At 33.3% G+C, this 17,607-nt stretch overlaps 1 protein-coding gene across 7 annotated transcripts in view; it reads left to right on the top strand.

Moving 5' to 3' along the window:
- MIPOL1 (mirror-image polydactyly 1) overlaps positions 1-17,607 on the top strand; it is a 365,567-nt gene that overhangs the window by 52,983 nt on the left and 294,977 nt on the right. For 4 of the 7 annotated variants that reach the window (XM_036352921.1, XM_036352910.1, XM_036352890.1 and 1 more), the window contains 2 exons: positions 9,119-9,256; positions 9,832-9,910. In XM_036352921.1, the coding sequence (XP_036208814.1) occupies positions 9,236-9,256; positions 9,832-9,910 (100 nt within the window). In that variant the 5' untranslated portion in view covers positions 9,119-9,235. Of the gene's footprint in view, positions 1-6,668; positions 6,786-7,309; positions 7,506-9,118; positions 9,257-9,831; positions 9,911-11,301; positions 11,329-17,607 lie in introns of those variants that run through there. The other 3 variants (XM_036352880.1, XM_036352900.1, XM_036352927.1) reach the window with 3 other exon arrangements.

Genomic DNA, 17,607 nt, shown 5'->3' with positions numbered 1-17,607 from the left:
CTATTCAGGCTCCAAGTGTTTGAATTTTTGTGATTTTTTTTATTGTAATTGATTTCTAATTTTATGCCATTATGATCTGAGAAGATGCTTGATACGATTTCAATCTTCTTGAATTTGGAGAGTCTTTGCCTGTGGTCTATCTTTGAAAATGTCCCAAATGTCCCAAGTGCACTTGAGAAGAATGTATATTCTGTAGTTTTGGGTGGAATGTTCTAAGGATGTCGATTAAGTCCATTTGATCTAGTGAGTTGTTTAGGATTGCTATTGCTTTGCTAATTTTTTGTCTGGAGGATTTATCCAGTGCTGCTAATGGGGTATTAAAGTCTCCTACTATGATTGTATTGTTGTCAGTCTCTCCCCTGATATCTTCCAGAAGATTTTTTAGGTATTTGTGTGCTCCTGTATTGGGTGCATATATGTTTACCAGAGTTATATCCTCTTGTTGTATCAATCCCTTTAGAATTATGAAGTGGCCTTACTTGTTTCTTATTATGGTCTTCACTTTGAGATCTATTTTGTCAGATATAAGTATTGCTACCCCAGCTTTTTTTTCATTTCCATTTGCCTGATAGATATTTTTACATCCCTTCACTTTCAGTTTGTGTGAGTCCCTTGTTCTGACGTGGGTCTCCTGTAGACAGCATATATATGGGTCATGTTTTCTCATCCATTCAGTCACTTGATGTCTTTTGATTGGAGCATTTAATCCTTTTATGTTTAATGTTATTTATAGGTACTAATTTGTAGCCATTTCTGTACTTTATGCCTGTGTTCCTTCCTCCCTTTATATTTATTCTTTTTACAGCATTCCCTTTAGCATTTCTTGCATTGCTGGCTTGGTAGTGATAAACTCCCTTAGCATTTTTTGTCTGCTAATCTCCTGATTTCGCCTTCAATTTTGATGGATAGTCTTGCTGGATAGAGTATTCTTGGATTCAACCCTTTGCTTTGACACTTTGTATACCTCCTTCCATTCCCTTCTAACTTGGTGTGTTTCTGTTGAGAAATCATTTGATAATGTGATGGGAAATCCTTTGTAGGTAACTCTGTCTCTCTCTTGCAACCTTTAATATTCTCTCTTTGTCGTTAACATTTGCCATTGTAATTATGACGTGTCTTAGTGTGGGTCTTTTGGGATTCATCTTGCTTGGGACTCTCTGTACTTGTGTGATATTTTTCTTCCCCATATCAGGGAATTTTGCTGTCATTATTTTTTCAAATAGATTCTCTTATCCTTGCTGCTCTTCTTGTCCTTCTGGCACCCCTATTATACGTATGTTACTTCATTTTGTGTTGTCCCAAAGTTCCCTTAGGCTCTCCTCTTTTTTAATTTTTTTTCTCCAGTTGGTGTTCAGATTGGGCTTGTTTCTCTACCTTATCTTCTAACGCACTAATTCAGTCCTCTGCTTCTTCTAGTCTACTGTTGAAACCTTTCATAGCATTTTTAATCATAGCGATATCACTTTTGATTTCTTCCTGATTTTTGCATAGATTGTTGATTTTCTCATCCATCCAGTTTATGAACTGTATGATTATTACTTTGAATTCTTTTCCTGTCATATTGCATGTCACAGTTTCACTTATTTTCTTTCTTGGCAAATCCTTTTTCTTTCCTCTAGGGATTATTTCGTTGTCTCCCCATTCTAACTATCACCATAAGGTCCAAACGCCAAGTTGTGGGGGCCTGAGCCATGTGCAATGGAAGTGTCGTGCCACCCAAGTGTCACTGAAAAGCTCCGACACTAAGACATGAGGCTGCCGTGGGTCAGTGGGAGCCAGGAACATCAAGAATCAGTCACCAGTGCTCAGTGTGGCCTCATTTGCACACCTAGAATCAGGGACCCCGTATGCGCCATGGTGAGAAAAAGTCCCCACGGCCTTATGCCAAAATCAGAGTCCTCTAGTGCATGCCTGGAGTCAGAGACCTCATGTTCATGTGCGGAGAATCTTGTATCAGAGTCTCTGTCACTTGGCGCAGCCTCGCACCATGAATCAGAGTCCCTGTGTGTGCATGTGCCGAGAATTGGAGTCACAGGCGCTCACTGTGTATGCACTAAGAATCAGGGATCCCGTGCATGCATGATGAGAAACTGAGTCCCCACGTGTGCGCGCTGAGAGTCACGTCACTGGTGCTCATTGCTGCCTCTCATGCAGAGAATCAGGGTCCCCCGTCTTCTTGGGGGTGTGGGTTGCACAGCCGCCGTGTGTCGGAGGGAGGCCCACTCTTGTGCTGCAGGAAACAGACTCCCAGTGTCCGCATGCCCAGAGTCAAAGTTAAGTCACACAGCCTCCCTGTGTCGGCAGGAAGCCTGCTTGCGTGGATATGTTCTGGCAGGTCCTGTGCCGCTGCAGTGGGCCCGCAGGGAGGGGGATGGGCTCGGTGACTCACAGTAACCTGCATCCGGGATGTCTGGAGTCTTGGTGTCCGTGGGTCTGCAGGTCTTTGTCCCCAGTGGTTGTAGGTTCCCGGCTTGCGGCTTGCATCTGAGACCAGATTGGGTGGTGGTGAGGCTAGGATCCTAGTTGCAAGCAGTCCTGTTCTTCAAGATGGCATCTATATTGTACTTTTAATCTACCTTAATTCTAAAACATCTACTTTTGGACCATACTATTATTAAATGCTTTCCATTAATGAAAACTTTTATGAAGAATGATTCTTAAGAAATTACAAGCTGTTGTAGTTCCTCAAATAACTAAGCCTGAAGACTTGACTTCCTTTATATTGAATAAGAAATTAGAGTTTTAAACCTAACATTTATTTCACTCTCAAAGATTTTGGTTTTAGTAATTATATTTTATAAAAAGTTGTTTTTAACATTATATTTTAAAAAGTACAGTGCATAGTTGGCATGCAGCACTGTCCACTAGGAATGATTAGATATTGTAATTTTAGCAAATTATATAAACATTGCATTAATTATGTAATGTATGAATTGCTATCAGGTGTTCAAAATGAGAAATATAACTGGTTTTTAGAGCATATTGATTCTCACATATATGCTTTTTTTACTTTAAAAAATATTTTTATTGATTTCAGAGAGGAAGAGAGAGGGAGAGAGAAATAGAAACATCAGTGATGAGAGGAAATAATTGATTGGCTGCCTCCCGCTACTGGGGATCGAGTCGTCAATCTAGGCATATGCCCTGACTGGGAATCGAACTGTGACCTCTGGTTCATAGGTCAACACTCATCATCTGAGCCAACCAGCCGGGCTCATATATATATATATATATATATATATATATATATATATATATATATATGCCTTTTGATAAAAATTTGTTATTATGCATTATGATGTATGAATTAAGACCATGTATGATTATTTTTACTTTATTTGAGAAAGACATTTTCTAATAGCTGTTGTCTGATTGTTTCAAATGGTTGCTCATATCAGGTGTCATTATATATCGATTTAACTTTCTCTAATACTTTTTTACTTTTAATTTGCCAAAACTTCAGTTGGTTATATGGAAATGAAAGCCTTTGTGTGAAAGTGTCATTGCATCAGAACTTGGCACCCACAGGAATCTAAGAAAACAGGCTGTTTGTTCCCTACAGAGAGTCAGAGTATTCCACAACCTGACTTTTTCTTTATATTTGAGTCTGTGCTAGATTGATTTAGTTTAGTTTGGCCTAGGGCAAAATGTTGTTGGACATTTTAGAAAATTCTGTATCTATTAATCCTGTATCTCTGAAAATAATACTAGTTTTAATGTTTTACTTTTTAAAAATATATCAGTAGTCCATCTTCATTCTCAAAGTGTTGTTTATAACTGGCACTGAAACTATTCCAGTATTTCAAGTGGTATATTGTTTTGCCCCTGAAGTTTTGAAAGTGTAAAAGACATGTATTTTAAATACCAAATATTTATTTCGTCTTAATTTGATGGGAAGGAATTCATTTTTTAAAATAATTTCTTGATTACTAAAGCATACAACACAGGGGAACTATCTGTGACAAACATACAATAGTGTTATAATGTAAAACAACTTACTTTATTATAAATATTTAAACTTTAGAATCCTAAGCACCAAGACTATTGTAAATAACCCCTAATTGAACAAGAAATGTGATTGTCTTAAGAACTATTTGCTTAATTCTCAGAAACTCACTAATTTTTAACTTCTTTATTCTGAATATTCTTGCCATTTATTAGTTAGATTTGAACTTCTCACTGTACTTAAAGCAAGCAAGCAAGAAAACAACCATACAAAGTATAACTATAAAGGTTAATTAGGCAATAATAATTTTTTTCAGAGTTTCAAGGGAATCATAGATTACTTCCTTTTGTTCATTTTGGATCTCTCAGATGTAATGTGGCTTCCTTCAAGTTTCCTGTTCAGTTCCAAAGTTATTAATAAATATTTAATTATTAAATTAAAAATAACTGCACATGGTAAAAACAGTGAAATTCTACAGATAGATATAAAATGAAGTAGAAATATTGCTTTTCTTCATTCTCTCACTCTCTCCACTTCATCTCTTAGGCTGTTTCTTCATAGTTTCCACTGATAGTTTCCTATGTATTTTTTCTCGATAAAAATACTGTTCAATCATGTATGCACTTGTGAGTATAATTTTACTTTTTCCTGTTTTTAATTTACTCATGTTCCGTGCCTATATTGTTTTGGCTCAAGACATATTTTGGGCAGGAAATTCATTTGTCTTATTCACCATTTTATATCTAACTCCTACAATAGTTCCTAACACATAATACTAGTATATTGGTACTTAACAAATACTTGAAGAAAGAATCTTCCATACATAGTGCATATTTCTTGCCTTTCTTACTTATTTTACCAGTTTTTCTTTTCATCCTCACCCAAAGGTATCTTTTTATTAATTTTAGAGAGAGAGAAACATCAATGTGAGAGAGAAACATTGATCTGTTGCCTCCCATATGCGCCCAGACCGGGCATCGAACCCTCAATCCCTTGGTGCATGGGACGACACTCCGATCAACTGAGCCACCCGTCAAGGGCTACCAGTATTCTATTGATAAACATTTATTTATCTTAGGTCTGTTTTTCTGCTAGTTATCTGTCCATCTACCTGTCTGCCCAATACACACATACTGAGTACTATCAAAAACAATGAAATAAACCCCAAACAGATTAGTTCCCTGAAGGCAGTAGCATAGATAATGTTATATGTCTACTTTATTTAATAGGGTAACTGGGCAAAACCTTTTTGAAGAGTTGACTTTTGAGCAGGACCTAAAATGAGAAAAATGGTTTAGAAATATAGAAAAGAGGATTCTGGGCAAAGGGGATATAGTAAATATAAACGTTCTGAGACAAGAAAAACCTTGGCGAGTTCAGTGAACGGAAAAAAGTACAGTGTGACTAGAGCATGAGTAGTTTCTCTCATGTAAATACTGCTTTAATGAATATCTTTATATGTTAAATATTTTAAATACTTTTCTAAATATTGTTAGGAGTGGAAGTGAGGGGTCAGGTAGTATATGCTGTTTTAAATTTTGAGAGCTGAGGCGTGGGGCCACTTTCATTCATATTCTTTCTCCCTGAACCTCTTCTTGCTTTCCCTGGCTCTGAGGAACTTGGGTTGTCTGGAGTTTGGTAGAGAGGGAGTGGGCTGGGATGTGAGGCACAGTGAGTGAAACTCTGTTGGAGAGAGATGTACCAGGGACTGTGATTGTTTCAGAGACTTTTGTCTATTAAAATGAGGATCCAGCAATAGAGCATATTTATATGTTGTACATGCTGAGTTATGTGATAAAATATTTGGCTCTCCTTTGGCCTATTAATGAAATCATTTCAATGCAGAAATGATCAACATTTCTTAATCTAGGAAAACAAAATTTGGTGTTTTGTTTGTTTGTTTAGTTATATATGAGGCCGTTTTATAAGTGATTCCTAGTTCGGCACTATTGGATTCAGTTTACACAATTTATAATTTAAATAAAGAGGCATTAGAAAAAAAAAATGTCATTAACCAGAGTCAGCCAAAAATTTTTGCTATAATGTGGCTTTTGTGGAGGAAAGTAGGACTGGCAACTCATATTTAAAATAAGTTTTAAAAAATCCTGGGTGTTGTTACATTGGGGAATGAAATCCCTTTTCTGAATGCCTTGATATCAAAAAGGCATTTAATTTTATAAGATAAATGTCAGAATCACCTATAATTTTTTAGGCAGATTAGAAATTTTAGACTGGTTAAAGAACAAAATTTGTTTCACTGGTGTTTTACTGCTGAGTAAGCTAAGAGAGACAAGTCATGTTTGCATTGAAAGGCTTGTTTAAAAATTTGCAATCTACATTTTTTGGTAAGGTGAAGTTATGAAATTTTGGCAGGTATATTCAGATTCCCACGTACCTATAGAAAGAAGGGAGTATGTGGCTTCCTTAATTATTATTTTTTCTTCTATATAACAAGACTCACTTCCTTTGATAATTAAAAACAATTTGGAATGAGGTTAGAAATCTGTGATGGAGAAGATTTTAATTTAACAGGTACTAATAGTATAGCATGTTCTGTGTATTGATTAAAGATTTTCTTTTTCTTTTTTAACATGGGTAATTTTTTTCAGCACAACTTACAAATAAACTTTAGTTGGAAATCAGTTTTATTTTGCTATTTAAACCTGGTATACATTAATAGTGGTAAAGTAATTAACTTATATTTTGTCTGTGTTTTAATAAGTAGCATTTTGATTAAGAAGCCTAATTTACCTGATCTCTAGTGTAAAATCATCCCACTAGTTTTAACGTGAATATGTAATTTTTGATCGGAACAAGTTATTGATATAAAATCTTTAAGGTGAGTTTAAGAAAACAAATTAGTATTTTATTAATCTTAATCCTTTGTCCTGAAATGAATAGAAGTGTAAAATATGTTGCATATTTACAAAAATCTTTTATTCCTATTACAGTATGTAGATACATAAGTTGTAATTAACTTGCTTCATTAGAACATCTAATTTTTGCTTGACATTATGCAAATGTACGGTTAAATCTGTTTTTTAAGATTTTTCCAGTTTAATGTCAGAATCCAAATTCATAAAGAGTTGGAAAAATGAGATGTCTGAGCTATAGGATTCACAAGGATTTCATATGAAGCCTATTTAATCAGGATAACACTGTTATTAATATTCATAATGCCAGCTGGAACACAAATGACAGACTATGGGGCCTAAAAATTTTACTTGGTGAATTTATTAAAAGTATCTTAAAAAATTAATGGAATTGAAGTAAAGTTGGTGAATATGAAAATCTTGTGTTAGCACAAAAAAATCTCTATTAGAACTTTCTTTATGATAATTTTACATTGATGTCTTTTGACAGATTTCATTGGTACTTAAAGAAGACAGATGCACGAATGGTCATTTAAGAGGATTTAAATATATTGGCACATTAATTTTTACATGAATAATAAGTACTTTCCAAAAGCAATTAACTTACAGTGTACAGGATATGAATTGAAAAATAAGACTGTGACATCAAGGGCAAAGCAAATGTGCTGTACATTTTAAACTTAGTGGTAGGACTTTTTAATATTTTGATTTATTTTATTTGTATAGTTTGCATAGGCTATGACTTAGAATATGATTATTATAGTGCATTTGAAAGCATATTAGAAGGGTGATAATGCTCTTGCCCTCCCCCAAAATATTGGTGGTGTTGAAACATCATTCTCTGCAAGTATCACTTACATTTATTGGAGACTTAAACATTTGCTGTGTTATTGGTAATATTTGAGAATGTGTTCAATTTTGCAGAAAGTCTTATTGTGATTCTGATTGGGTTTAGTGCTTCAAATACATGTGTTAACACAGACTTATCGATGATTATAGCATAACTTAAATGTATAATCAAACTTCTTGAAGTTTAGTGTGAGAAGTTTAATTAAGAACCATCTGAGTAGCGTACAAGTAAATTTGTTCTGTATTTTAGCCTAAGAAAGTGAAAAGTTAGGCATGGCTTAAGTAAAACTGAGATGCATTTTATTTTTTATACTACCTGTTATTCTTTATGTTTTTTAATATGCTTAAAATGACATTATGCCAGTGTTATAGTTTTTATGTTTATTATTTAAGTTCATTACAATTAATTTTAGACCATTATGTATAGTCACAATAACGAGTATTTTGTTTCATACTTTCCAGAGATTTTTTGTGTGTGAATTTTAGTATTTATAAAAGCATATTTTAGTTATTTCCTGTAACAGTGCACTTAGGGTTCACCTATAAGACAATATAGTCTTTGGCCTGGTAGTGCAGATGGGCACTAGAAGTTTCACTTGTAGACTGTCAAAGTTACAGTGAATGATTGTTTCACTAGACATGCAGGTGTAGCCTGGTATGTTTGGGAACTCACATTCAGAGTTTGATTGGAAAAAGCATTAATTACCAGGGTGTGTAGAAATCATCACAATATAATGCACACATTAAAATTTTTGTATAAGGAGTAAAATAAAATTGCTATATTGGCTATTATGATTTTTTCTAGTCTTTTTAAAAGTTAGGTTTTGGGTGGGGGATGGTTTTGTTTTTAGATCTGACGTATTCATTTATATGCCCAGCAGAGGGCAGCATTTTACTATGTCAGCCTCACGAAAGAATTAGCCCTGCTTAGACTGTCAATGTTTCTTGTAATTACTCCCAGTATATTTGTTGCTTGCTTATGAATTAACTTGCATTTATGGAACTAAATCATTCCAATCATTTAATTACACCTGAGGAGCTGAACTATAATTGCTTGCTTCCAACTAGGATCTGATATGGCTTGAGCAGTATTAATTTGGTGTTTACTTTTCTGAGTGCTAAAAGCATTAAAATGATTGTGCAATGGGATTACATTTTACTAATTGCTGGCATTCATTAGCTGGGCAAATGATGAGGAAGAGTGACTGTATATTACAGAGGGATAAAATTATGGCTTTAAATAGTATATTACTAAGCACATTAAGGCCTGTAAGACATGTTTTAAAATACTCCAGAGGTTATTAAAGACTGTATTTTCTACATGTCTTGCTATATGAATCTCTTATTAAAAGACTGCAATTATTATTAACCTTTTTGGGCAATATGTAGGGAAATGGCTTCATTGACTAGAACATATTTCTTTGATATTAATAACTTCCTATATTTTCAGCTAATCCAAAAGTAAATGAGAAACTTAGAAAAAGATTGCCAACTCCAGATCAACATATTTAGAGAAAATTGGAAAAAGAGAAGCTTACTTCAGCTTTATTTGAGGACTTTTTAAAGAATGCAGAGTTCTAGCTGTGAGGTAAATCTAATTTTATTCTCCTTAACAGCATGCACACAAAAAACTTGCAGAGCTTTTGTCATGTTTATTATGAAATCAAGTTTAAGAGAAAAATACGAATAATTCCACAAATTAATGATAGTTTTTATGGTTTTTTTTTATTGGAAAAGTGTTTTTAAATGACTTTTACAAGTATAACATATTTTATATGAAAATATGCATTGTAAATTGAAATAAATAAATTTGAAATTTTTGGAATAAAGTTTATGACAAATAGTCCAGAAATTTTATTCTTGTTAAATAGTTGAATTTATAGTTGGAGAAGACTAAATAAATTAAATGATTCTCTAACAAAGGAGCAATAATATCTAGAAGCTTAACCTGAACTGTATTTACTAAAATATAAGTGTAAGGAAAGAACCTGTTTCTGAGAAAAACGATTTAATTTCATCTGTTGAATGCGCAGTTAATTGTCCCATTATAAATGTTTTAGAAAATCATTTATCCTGTAAATTCTCTGTTAAACAAAGGTAAGGCTTAGGTGTGGTCTGATATATTGTTTTAAGTTTATTTATCTAGAGGTGGCTTTATTTTAGCCTCAAATCCTGGAGCAAAAACCAGAGACATTGCCAGAGCAAACAAGAACAGAAGTACAAATGGAGGACTGGTCAAAAGGTAAGGACTTTTAAGATATTAATACCAAACCCCAGGTGTTGTGCTAGTTCAAGGCACTGAATGAAGTGTGTTTGTTTTAACCAATTAGACAGAGGCAGACAAGCACACACACACATGCACCCACACACACAAAGGAGGAGGCATTCATAAAGAGACCCACACACTGCAAAAGGGACACAAAGAATGACACACAAAGACAGGCACATGCAGTGAAAGAGACACACACAGAGGAAGAGCTACTGAGAGAAAAAGAGGAGACCAGACACACAGGGAGAAAAAGAACCACATAGACACACGAAGTCATGAAGACTGAGAGAATAACTGGGAGAGAGATGCATAAAGAGAGGGACACTCAAAAAAAGAAACACAAGCAGAAAGAGATGCATAACAGTAAGGGAGATCCTACACTCAAGTAGCGAGACACAGAGAAAGACACGTTATAGATATACATACGAAGACATATGCACACCTGGACTCAGAGCAATCAAAGTAAGAGAAACACAATGAGAGAGAGAGAGAGAGAGAGAGAGAGAGAGAGAGAGAGAGAGAGAGAGGCAGAGAGGCAGGCATAGGCATAGGCATACACACAGACACACCCACGGAGAGATGGTGTCAGAGGGGGCCAGAGAGAGTCAGAGCAACAGAGATGTGCAGATGGAGATAGAGAAAGACACTCCAAGACAGCAACAGAGAAGAGAGAGAAAGATACACACATATTTACAGGCAGAGGGACAGAACAATCAGGACAGAAACACAATTTGAAAGACATACTGAGAGATGGCCTGGTAGAGAGAGAAAGAGAGAGAGAGAGAGAGAGAGAGAGAGAGAGAGAGAGAGAGAGAGAGAGAGAGAGATAAAGAGATAAAAAGGCACATCTGACTATCAATAGAGCAAAATAGAGCCATTAAGAGAGAGATTTTAAAAAATGTTAGGTTTTTAATTGAAGTCTCTTACAGTAAAATGTTGCAAATCTGGAATCCTTGGGAAATGGACCATTATGACTATAGTATCACATATAGTTGAAAGCTTAAATATTATGTCCATCATTTTTATTTCCTTAACAATTTTGTAATTTAAAAATAGGATTATTACTAGCACATTTCACATCTCTCTCTCTTTTTGGATTCCCCTTCCCCAACAGGGCTCCTTTTTCACCAGGTATGAACTGTTACCTCTTTCAGGAGGTTAAGGGCCTTTTGGGTGATTGTTCTATCATCATTTTTCTAAATAAGTTAATAGCTACACAATTACTTTTAGGACTAGAAAGGTCTGTGCTTTCTGAGTATACCTTTTTTCTGATTTCTGCATTTGTTTTTGACTTACATATTGTTATAAATTTTCCTGTTGTTTCTGCCTACCATTAGCAACTTTTCTCTTATTTGTGATTTTAGGCTGCTTGTTAGGAGTTTAGAATCCAGGTAAGTGAATTGTGTATAAAGTAATATGAAATAAGGTAGTTAAAGGTTTTCAATATATAGTTTAAATGTTTTAGTGTATGAACTTTGTGACAATTTTGATCTATTCTTTTTATGTAAGTTTGTGTTAAGGATACATAGGTCTGAACCTGGAAACTAATGTTTTATAGCTGTTTTTATTCATTTATGCAAATAAACAGCCTTCTTTTGAAGAGCTCAAAGCAGTTTTACTTGATTTATGTATAAAATAAGAAAAGAGGAAGTAAATCATAATGCCCCTGTTACTTATGTTTCCTACTCAGAGGTCACATTACTGTGAAAAGTGTGTTGTGTAAATTATAGACAAACAAATATTTAAGCCAAAGGAATTATTTTTAATATATCTAAAGAGCTGGAAGCTATGGAGGAAATTCCTCTCATAAATGTGGAATGGCCAGAGTGGCTCAGTGGTTGTGTCGACCTATGAACCAGAGCACATGCCCAGGTTGCAGGCTTGATCCCCAGTGTGGGGTGTGCAGGAGGCAGACAATCAATTATTCTCTCTCATCATTGATGTTTCTATCTCTCTATCCCATTCCCTGCCTCTCTGAAATCAATAATAATAAATATGGAACAAGCAGGAAAGTTGCAGAGTAATGGAGCTGCTGAAGTTCTAGGATGCTCATGAAAAGGAAGGTTTTAGGGCTAAAGACATGGCTGCATAGTTTGCAGGAAAGAGACTACAATAGCTGTGACTAAAACAGTATTAAGAAAATTTGCATTTTTATAGGCATACTTTTGACATTGGAAATAGGAATTAGACAATTACATATTTTATAAAGGGCCTATTAGAGAAACATTATTAAGAAATAAAATTAGCCCTAACCGGTTTGGCTCAGTGGATAGAGAGACAGTCTGCGGACTGAAAGGTCCCAGGTTCGATTCCAGTCAAGGGCATGTACCTTGGTTGTGGGCACATCCCCAGTAGGGGGTGTGTGTGCAGGAGGCAGCTGATTGATGTTTCTCTCTCATGGATGTTTCTAACTCTCTATTCCTCTCCCTTCCTCTCTGTAAAAAATGAATAAAATATATTTTAAAAAATATAAAATTAAACAGGTAAATATAATATCTTTTGAATTCAGTGATAACTTATATATTTAAACCAGTGAAGTCTACATAGTCATTTCTTTGATATCACGGTTCATGGGATTTATCATAAAGCATAGATTACTTCAGAACTTTCTTACACAATGTTCATAGTATACTCTCATAAATAGTTATTTCATTTAATGCTATTTTACTTATTTTTTTAAATTGAGCTAATTAACAACTTGAATTATGCAGATTTACTTTGTATCATTTTACAGATTCATTATGAGGAGTGCTAAAGTGGTTATTCTTTTCCTAGCTTTATTGTAGAAACATTGCTCAATATTTAAGTCAAAGAAAGGATGAAATATCTAATATTAATTGATATAACTATTTACATTTTTCTTTGTCATTATAGGTAGTTTGGAAAATGTAAAGCTAAGGTTGGTTGGTGGAAGGGGTGATGACATTTACAAAAGGTGCCCAGGTTTCTTTAAGTAGGTAAAAAATCAAACCTAAATGAAAGAAATTTTCAGCGGATGGAAGCAATATGTGAGGGAATAAATGTGTGTTGCCCAGTGAGCATTAGTGACATCTTCTGGCTTTTTAAGAAGTAATTGATGTTTTACCCTTTCACAAAAACTTTTTTTTCAAGATTCATTCTTTTCCTGCTTTTTAACAAAAAAGCCCACACACAAAAAAGGTCATAATCAAAGTATGTATGTAAAGTCAGCCTTCAGAAAGAATGATTTGTTATGTCATTGGTTAATTCTTTTTAGCATTTACTTATTAGTTACTTAACTGTATAGGAAAGAAGACATGGGGTCAAAATCTCCTATGAGTGATTAATTGGAAAAGTATAAAAAATTTCTGGATATTTTTATATTAAATTTTGGTAGTTTTTTTATTAAATCAGCAGAAACATAATTTAGTTGTTTTGTAACACACAGAAGTCCATTGGAAATAGGTTGCATATTATTTATGAATAAGTGTGTATGTCATATCTATACATTCCTACACTAATATAGGTAAAAATGAGGTCTGGGTGCCTGTTAAATTTAGAATATTGTAAAACATATTTAAGTTTAGAACCTTTAGGGGTCAGTGTTCCCTAAGAAAGATTAAAAAAGATTACTGTGCCTACTCAAATATTAATTTTGCTCTATTTTAAATATTTCTTACCCATTGATGGTAAGAATCACAGAGCTTGAGGAAGCTTTAGACAAACACCTTTCAATGTTATGGTTTCTTCAATATTATTTTCAGTTTTATTATTTTAGGAAATTATATTTAATGTATATTTACATACAAAGTAGTTTTTTTCACTTAGGTTTTATCTCAATTTAAATATGAATTGTTTTAAAACTACTTTCTATTAAGCTTAAAAAGTAAGCATGGTTCTAAATCATTATACTCATTTAAAATTTGGGATGAAAAACTACTTCTAGAACTGCTTTTGTTAATTGAATCCTTACATGTAGTTTATTGGAGGCTAGCAAATATTTTAAAAATCTTTTGCTGAATTTTGGTAAAAAGCAAATGTCCTCTTTATTTTTGAATTGAATTAGCTATTACCTTTTATAGCCATGATTCTTATGGTTTTTCTATCAAACAAAATTAATAACTAGGACTAAAACCTCGCAAAAGATAACTTATAAGTGGTTTATTCATTTCTAGTCAGAATACTATTTATTTTTGTGTGGCATTTGGAACCTGTGTGCCACCATCAATCTCTTTTATTATTGGTTCATTTATCTTTCTGTCTTTTCACAAAGTATATATTCTTTTTACCTTTTATCCATTTGTTGTTCTGTACTTGAATTATACCTAAAACTATTGCATGACTTGCAAGCATTTTATAAAAGTAGACATCTATAGAAAAACATCTAGGATGTGTCTTTGATCATTGTAACTAAAATATGATTGTAGAACCTCATATCATTTAAATAAATCATTTTCTTTTAAAGCAGAGAAAGAAGTGGCAAGTTGCATAGAATGGGCTCCCATTTCTACCAACAAAGTTGTTGGTAGGAAAAAAAAATGATTTCCTAAGCATCGTGAAATTCAAGGTTTTGAAAATATCTGGATAATTAATCATTTTGTGTTAAATAATGGATCTTGAATTGTATTTAATAATCGGCTTTCTAGTAAATAATGCTGTATTTTCCTTAAATGAGTAATGTAATTTGCTTTTGTTTTAAAGTAGAAGGTAAATTACACTGGAGAACCAATGCATTTAATAATTTCACTAAAATGTTATAGAAGAAAGAATGCAGGTTTGGAGCTAGATATACCTGTGTTTCAATTTTGTTAATACTTCACTTCTTATGTTAGTTACCTGTACTTGGGTGCAGGTTTCATAATTATTTGAAGCCCGAGTTTTCTTTTGTATGGAAGAGGAGGAGATAATCCCTTTAGGACTGTTTTTGAAAGTTAGGGGTTGTGTATGAAAGTCCTACGACAATACCTGAAACAGGAAATGAGTTTATTTAATATGTATTTCGTATACCAGAGTTATTCTTTTCAATAGTGTGGTGGTGATAGTAGTTTTTACAGATGGAAAAAAAGGTTGTTGACGTATTTTACAGGGTCTAAATGAATGATGGTGGTGGTTGTCATTGTATGCCATTCAGCTGTGAAAGTAGGTATATAAAAAATCTAAAAGTGTTAGGAAACAGAAATAACAACTTGAAATTACTAGTTTTATAAGAATCTTCAAAAATGATGTTCATACCCCATTATTAGAAATTTGATTTTTTTCAAAGTAGTATAGCTTATATTTAGTATATTTGATAAAATAGAATATAAGTCAATGATACTCACTTAGGGTAAACCTAATTTTGTCTGCATTGAAATCCCAGTTGTGATAAAATCTTCAGTCTGTTGGCATCATACAGTGTGCTTTTTCCTTTTAGCAAGTATGAATTTAAGAATGCATTTTTTATTTTTCATATTGCATAGAGTGGTTAGAAAAGACATTTCTGAGGTCTGATTAGATTTATTATTCATCTCCATAGTACCTAACTTAATAGAATGCTGGTAGCTTCTTATACATGACCATCTAGAATTTTTGAGAGTGGTTTTAGGATTACTGGCAGCTGGCCAGCAAGGATTGATTGATTTCCAGAGGAAATGCCAAGGCAACTCTTAAAAAAAATTATTGAGGATATACTATTTTATTTTAAAAATTATCTTCTTTAAATAAGTTTGTTCTGGGTGTTTTTATTTTAAGCTTGATACGAATGATTCTGTTACTACTCTTGGCCTTGGTAGGAAAGGGGAATGAAAACAAAAAATTTTACATGGGGAACTTTATTTTTTAAATGGTTATAAAGTTTGTTTGCACTGTATTTTGAAATTCATTTATTTCTGATACAAATAACTCACATTTGTTAATTTATGCCAAAATTATGCATTTTGGCAATTCTTTAAATAGACTTTATTTGTAGAGCAGGTTAAGGCTCACAGCAAAATTAAGCAAAAAGTACAGCGCTCCCATTATACACGGCACTCCCTAACCCTACTTACACACAACCTCCCCACTATCAGCATCCCCACTACCGCAGGACATTTGCTCCATTTGGTGAATCTACCCATAAATTCTTAATAATGGAACAGTTTGTGAGATGATAGGAATCTTTGTCTTTTTACTCAATTTAGAGTGTTTTAAATTTGATTAGTCTGCACTCTTGGAATTCTTACTATACCTTAGGTGCTTCATTTTATAAAAACAATAATCACTAAGGAGAATAAGCATGAAAATGGTAAATTTTTTTTGAATAGGACCACTTCTCCCCCATTTTGATATATTTATATGATCTTCTCTTTGTACAACTTGTGACTATTTCTTTTATTTGAGAAATCCAATTCTACTTTTATTATACAAGCTCTTTCAAATTTATTTGTGGCCATGAAAATATGAATTTTTTTTTGAAATAGAAAAACTACTTGAATTTTTTAAAAGTTTATGCTTTGTTTTAGATTCTGTTAAACATCTTTATTCATTTCTGGTTATAGCTCCTTCATGCCAGAGCACTTCCTGGAACACATATTTACAATACAAATCTTAATATATTAAATTTTTATTTTTCTAGAAGTTAGAATTTCAGTCTATCATATTTAAGATGATTGTCGTACTCTCCGTAGTGACTATATTTGTCACTTTTAGTATGATTACTACAAAGTCCTGAGAGTACATTGGCATTTTGTTGATTTTACAGATCTGAATCAATGTACATTGGTGTATAAACCAAATTAATGCCATTTACACAGTTGTCCAGGTTGACTGGCTGTGGAGTAGGACTGATGTGACTACATTTACTGCATTTATTCACTACTTTTGGTTATAAATAAATTTGATAATTGAATAAAGTACTTTTGGGGAGTTACCAAATGCTCCAATTGTGTGTGTGTGTGTGTGTGTGTGTGTGTGTGTGTGTGCGCGCGCGCGCACGCACACACGCATGCACAGGCACATGAGTCAAAACTTTCCATGTAGGACATTTAAAAATTCATTTTGGAGAAGTTTGAGAAGGAATTTTTCTTTGTTTTGTTTTTCATGCTTTTGTTTCTTTTTGGGGAATACGAAAAAGCAAAAAGAACAATTCAGACTACAAAATTTTGAAATTGGTTGCATAGATTATTTCATAGTCTAAATGAAATATTCTAATCTATAGCTTTTGGATAAAATTGATAATTTTTTGATAAATGGTAAAGCTGTGCTGACGATGTATGGTAAAAAGTAATTATTTTACAAAATATTATTTTGACTTTCATTTTTATTTTTTAAGTGATTCTAGTCTTCACATGTCAAAACTTGTTGGTACTTTAAATTCAGGATGCTAGTGGGTGAAAGGTTAAAAGTAATCAGTTCATACTGATAAAATTATACTTGTAGAGTTAGTGAATATGTTAGCTTTTGCAAATTTAATATTTTTTAAATTAAAAACTAAATTCACCTCCTTAATCATTTCACTGGCTATTCCTGAGATAATTTGATGTATTCTAAAGCATAGTAATATTTATTGATTTTGAGCATTTTTAATATAGAAGTATAATAAAAGTTAAGAACAAGATATCCTTATTTTCTTCTTCAATTAATGTCTTTTTTTTTCTATTTTCCCCCCAGTGTTTAAGAATTTCAGACTAATATTGAACCCTAACAAATTGGGATAGGTAGGGTTTATTCAGCATTAGTTTGCTTGGAACAACACA

This window comes from Myotis myotis, unplaced genomic scaffold (assembly GCF_014108235.1).
Source record: "Myotis myotis isolate mMyoMyo1 unplaced genomic scaffold, mMyoMyo1.p scaffold_m19_p_1, whole genome shotgun sequence".
Taxonomy (NCBI): Eukaryota; Metazoa; Chordata; class Mammalia; order Chiroptera; family Vespertilionidae; genus Myotis; species Myotis myotis.
The sequence above is the reverse complement of the archived record's forward strand: the minus strand, read 5'-3'. Positions and strand labels throughout refer to the sequence as shown.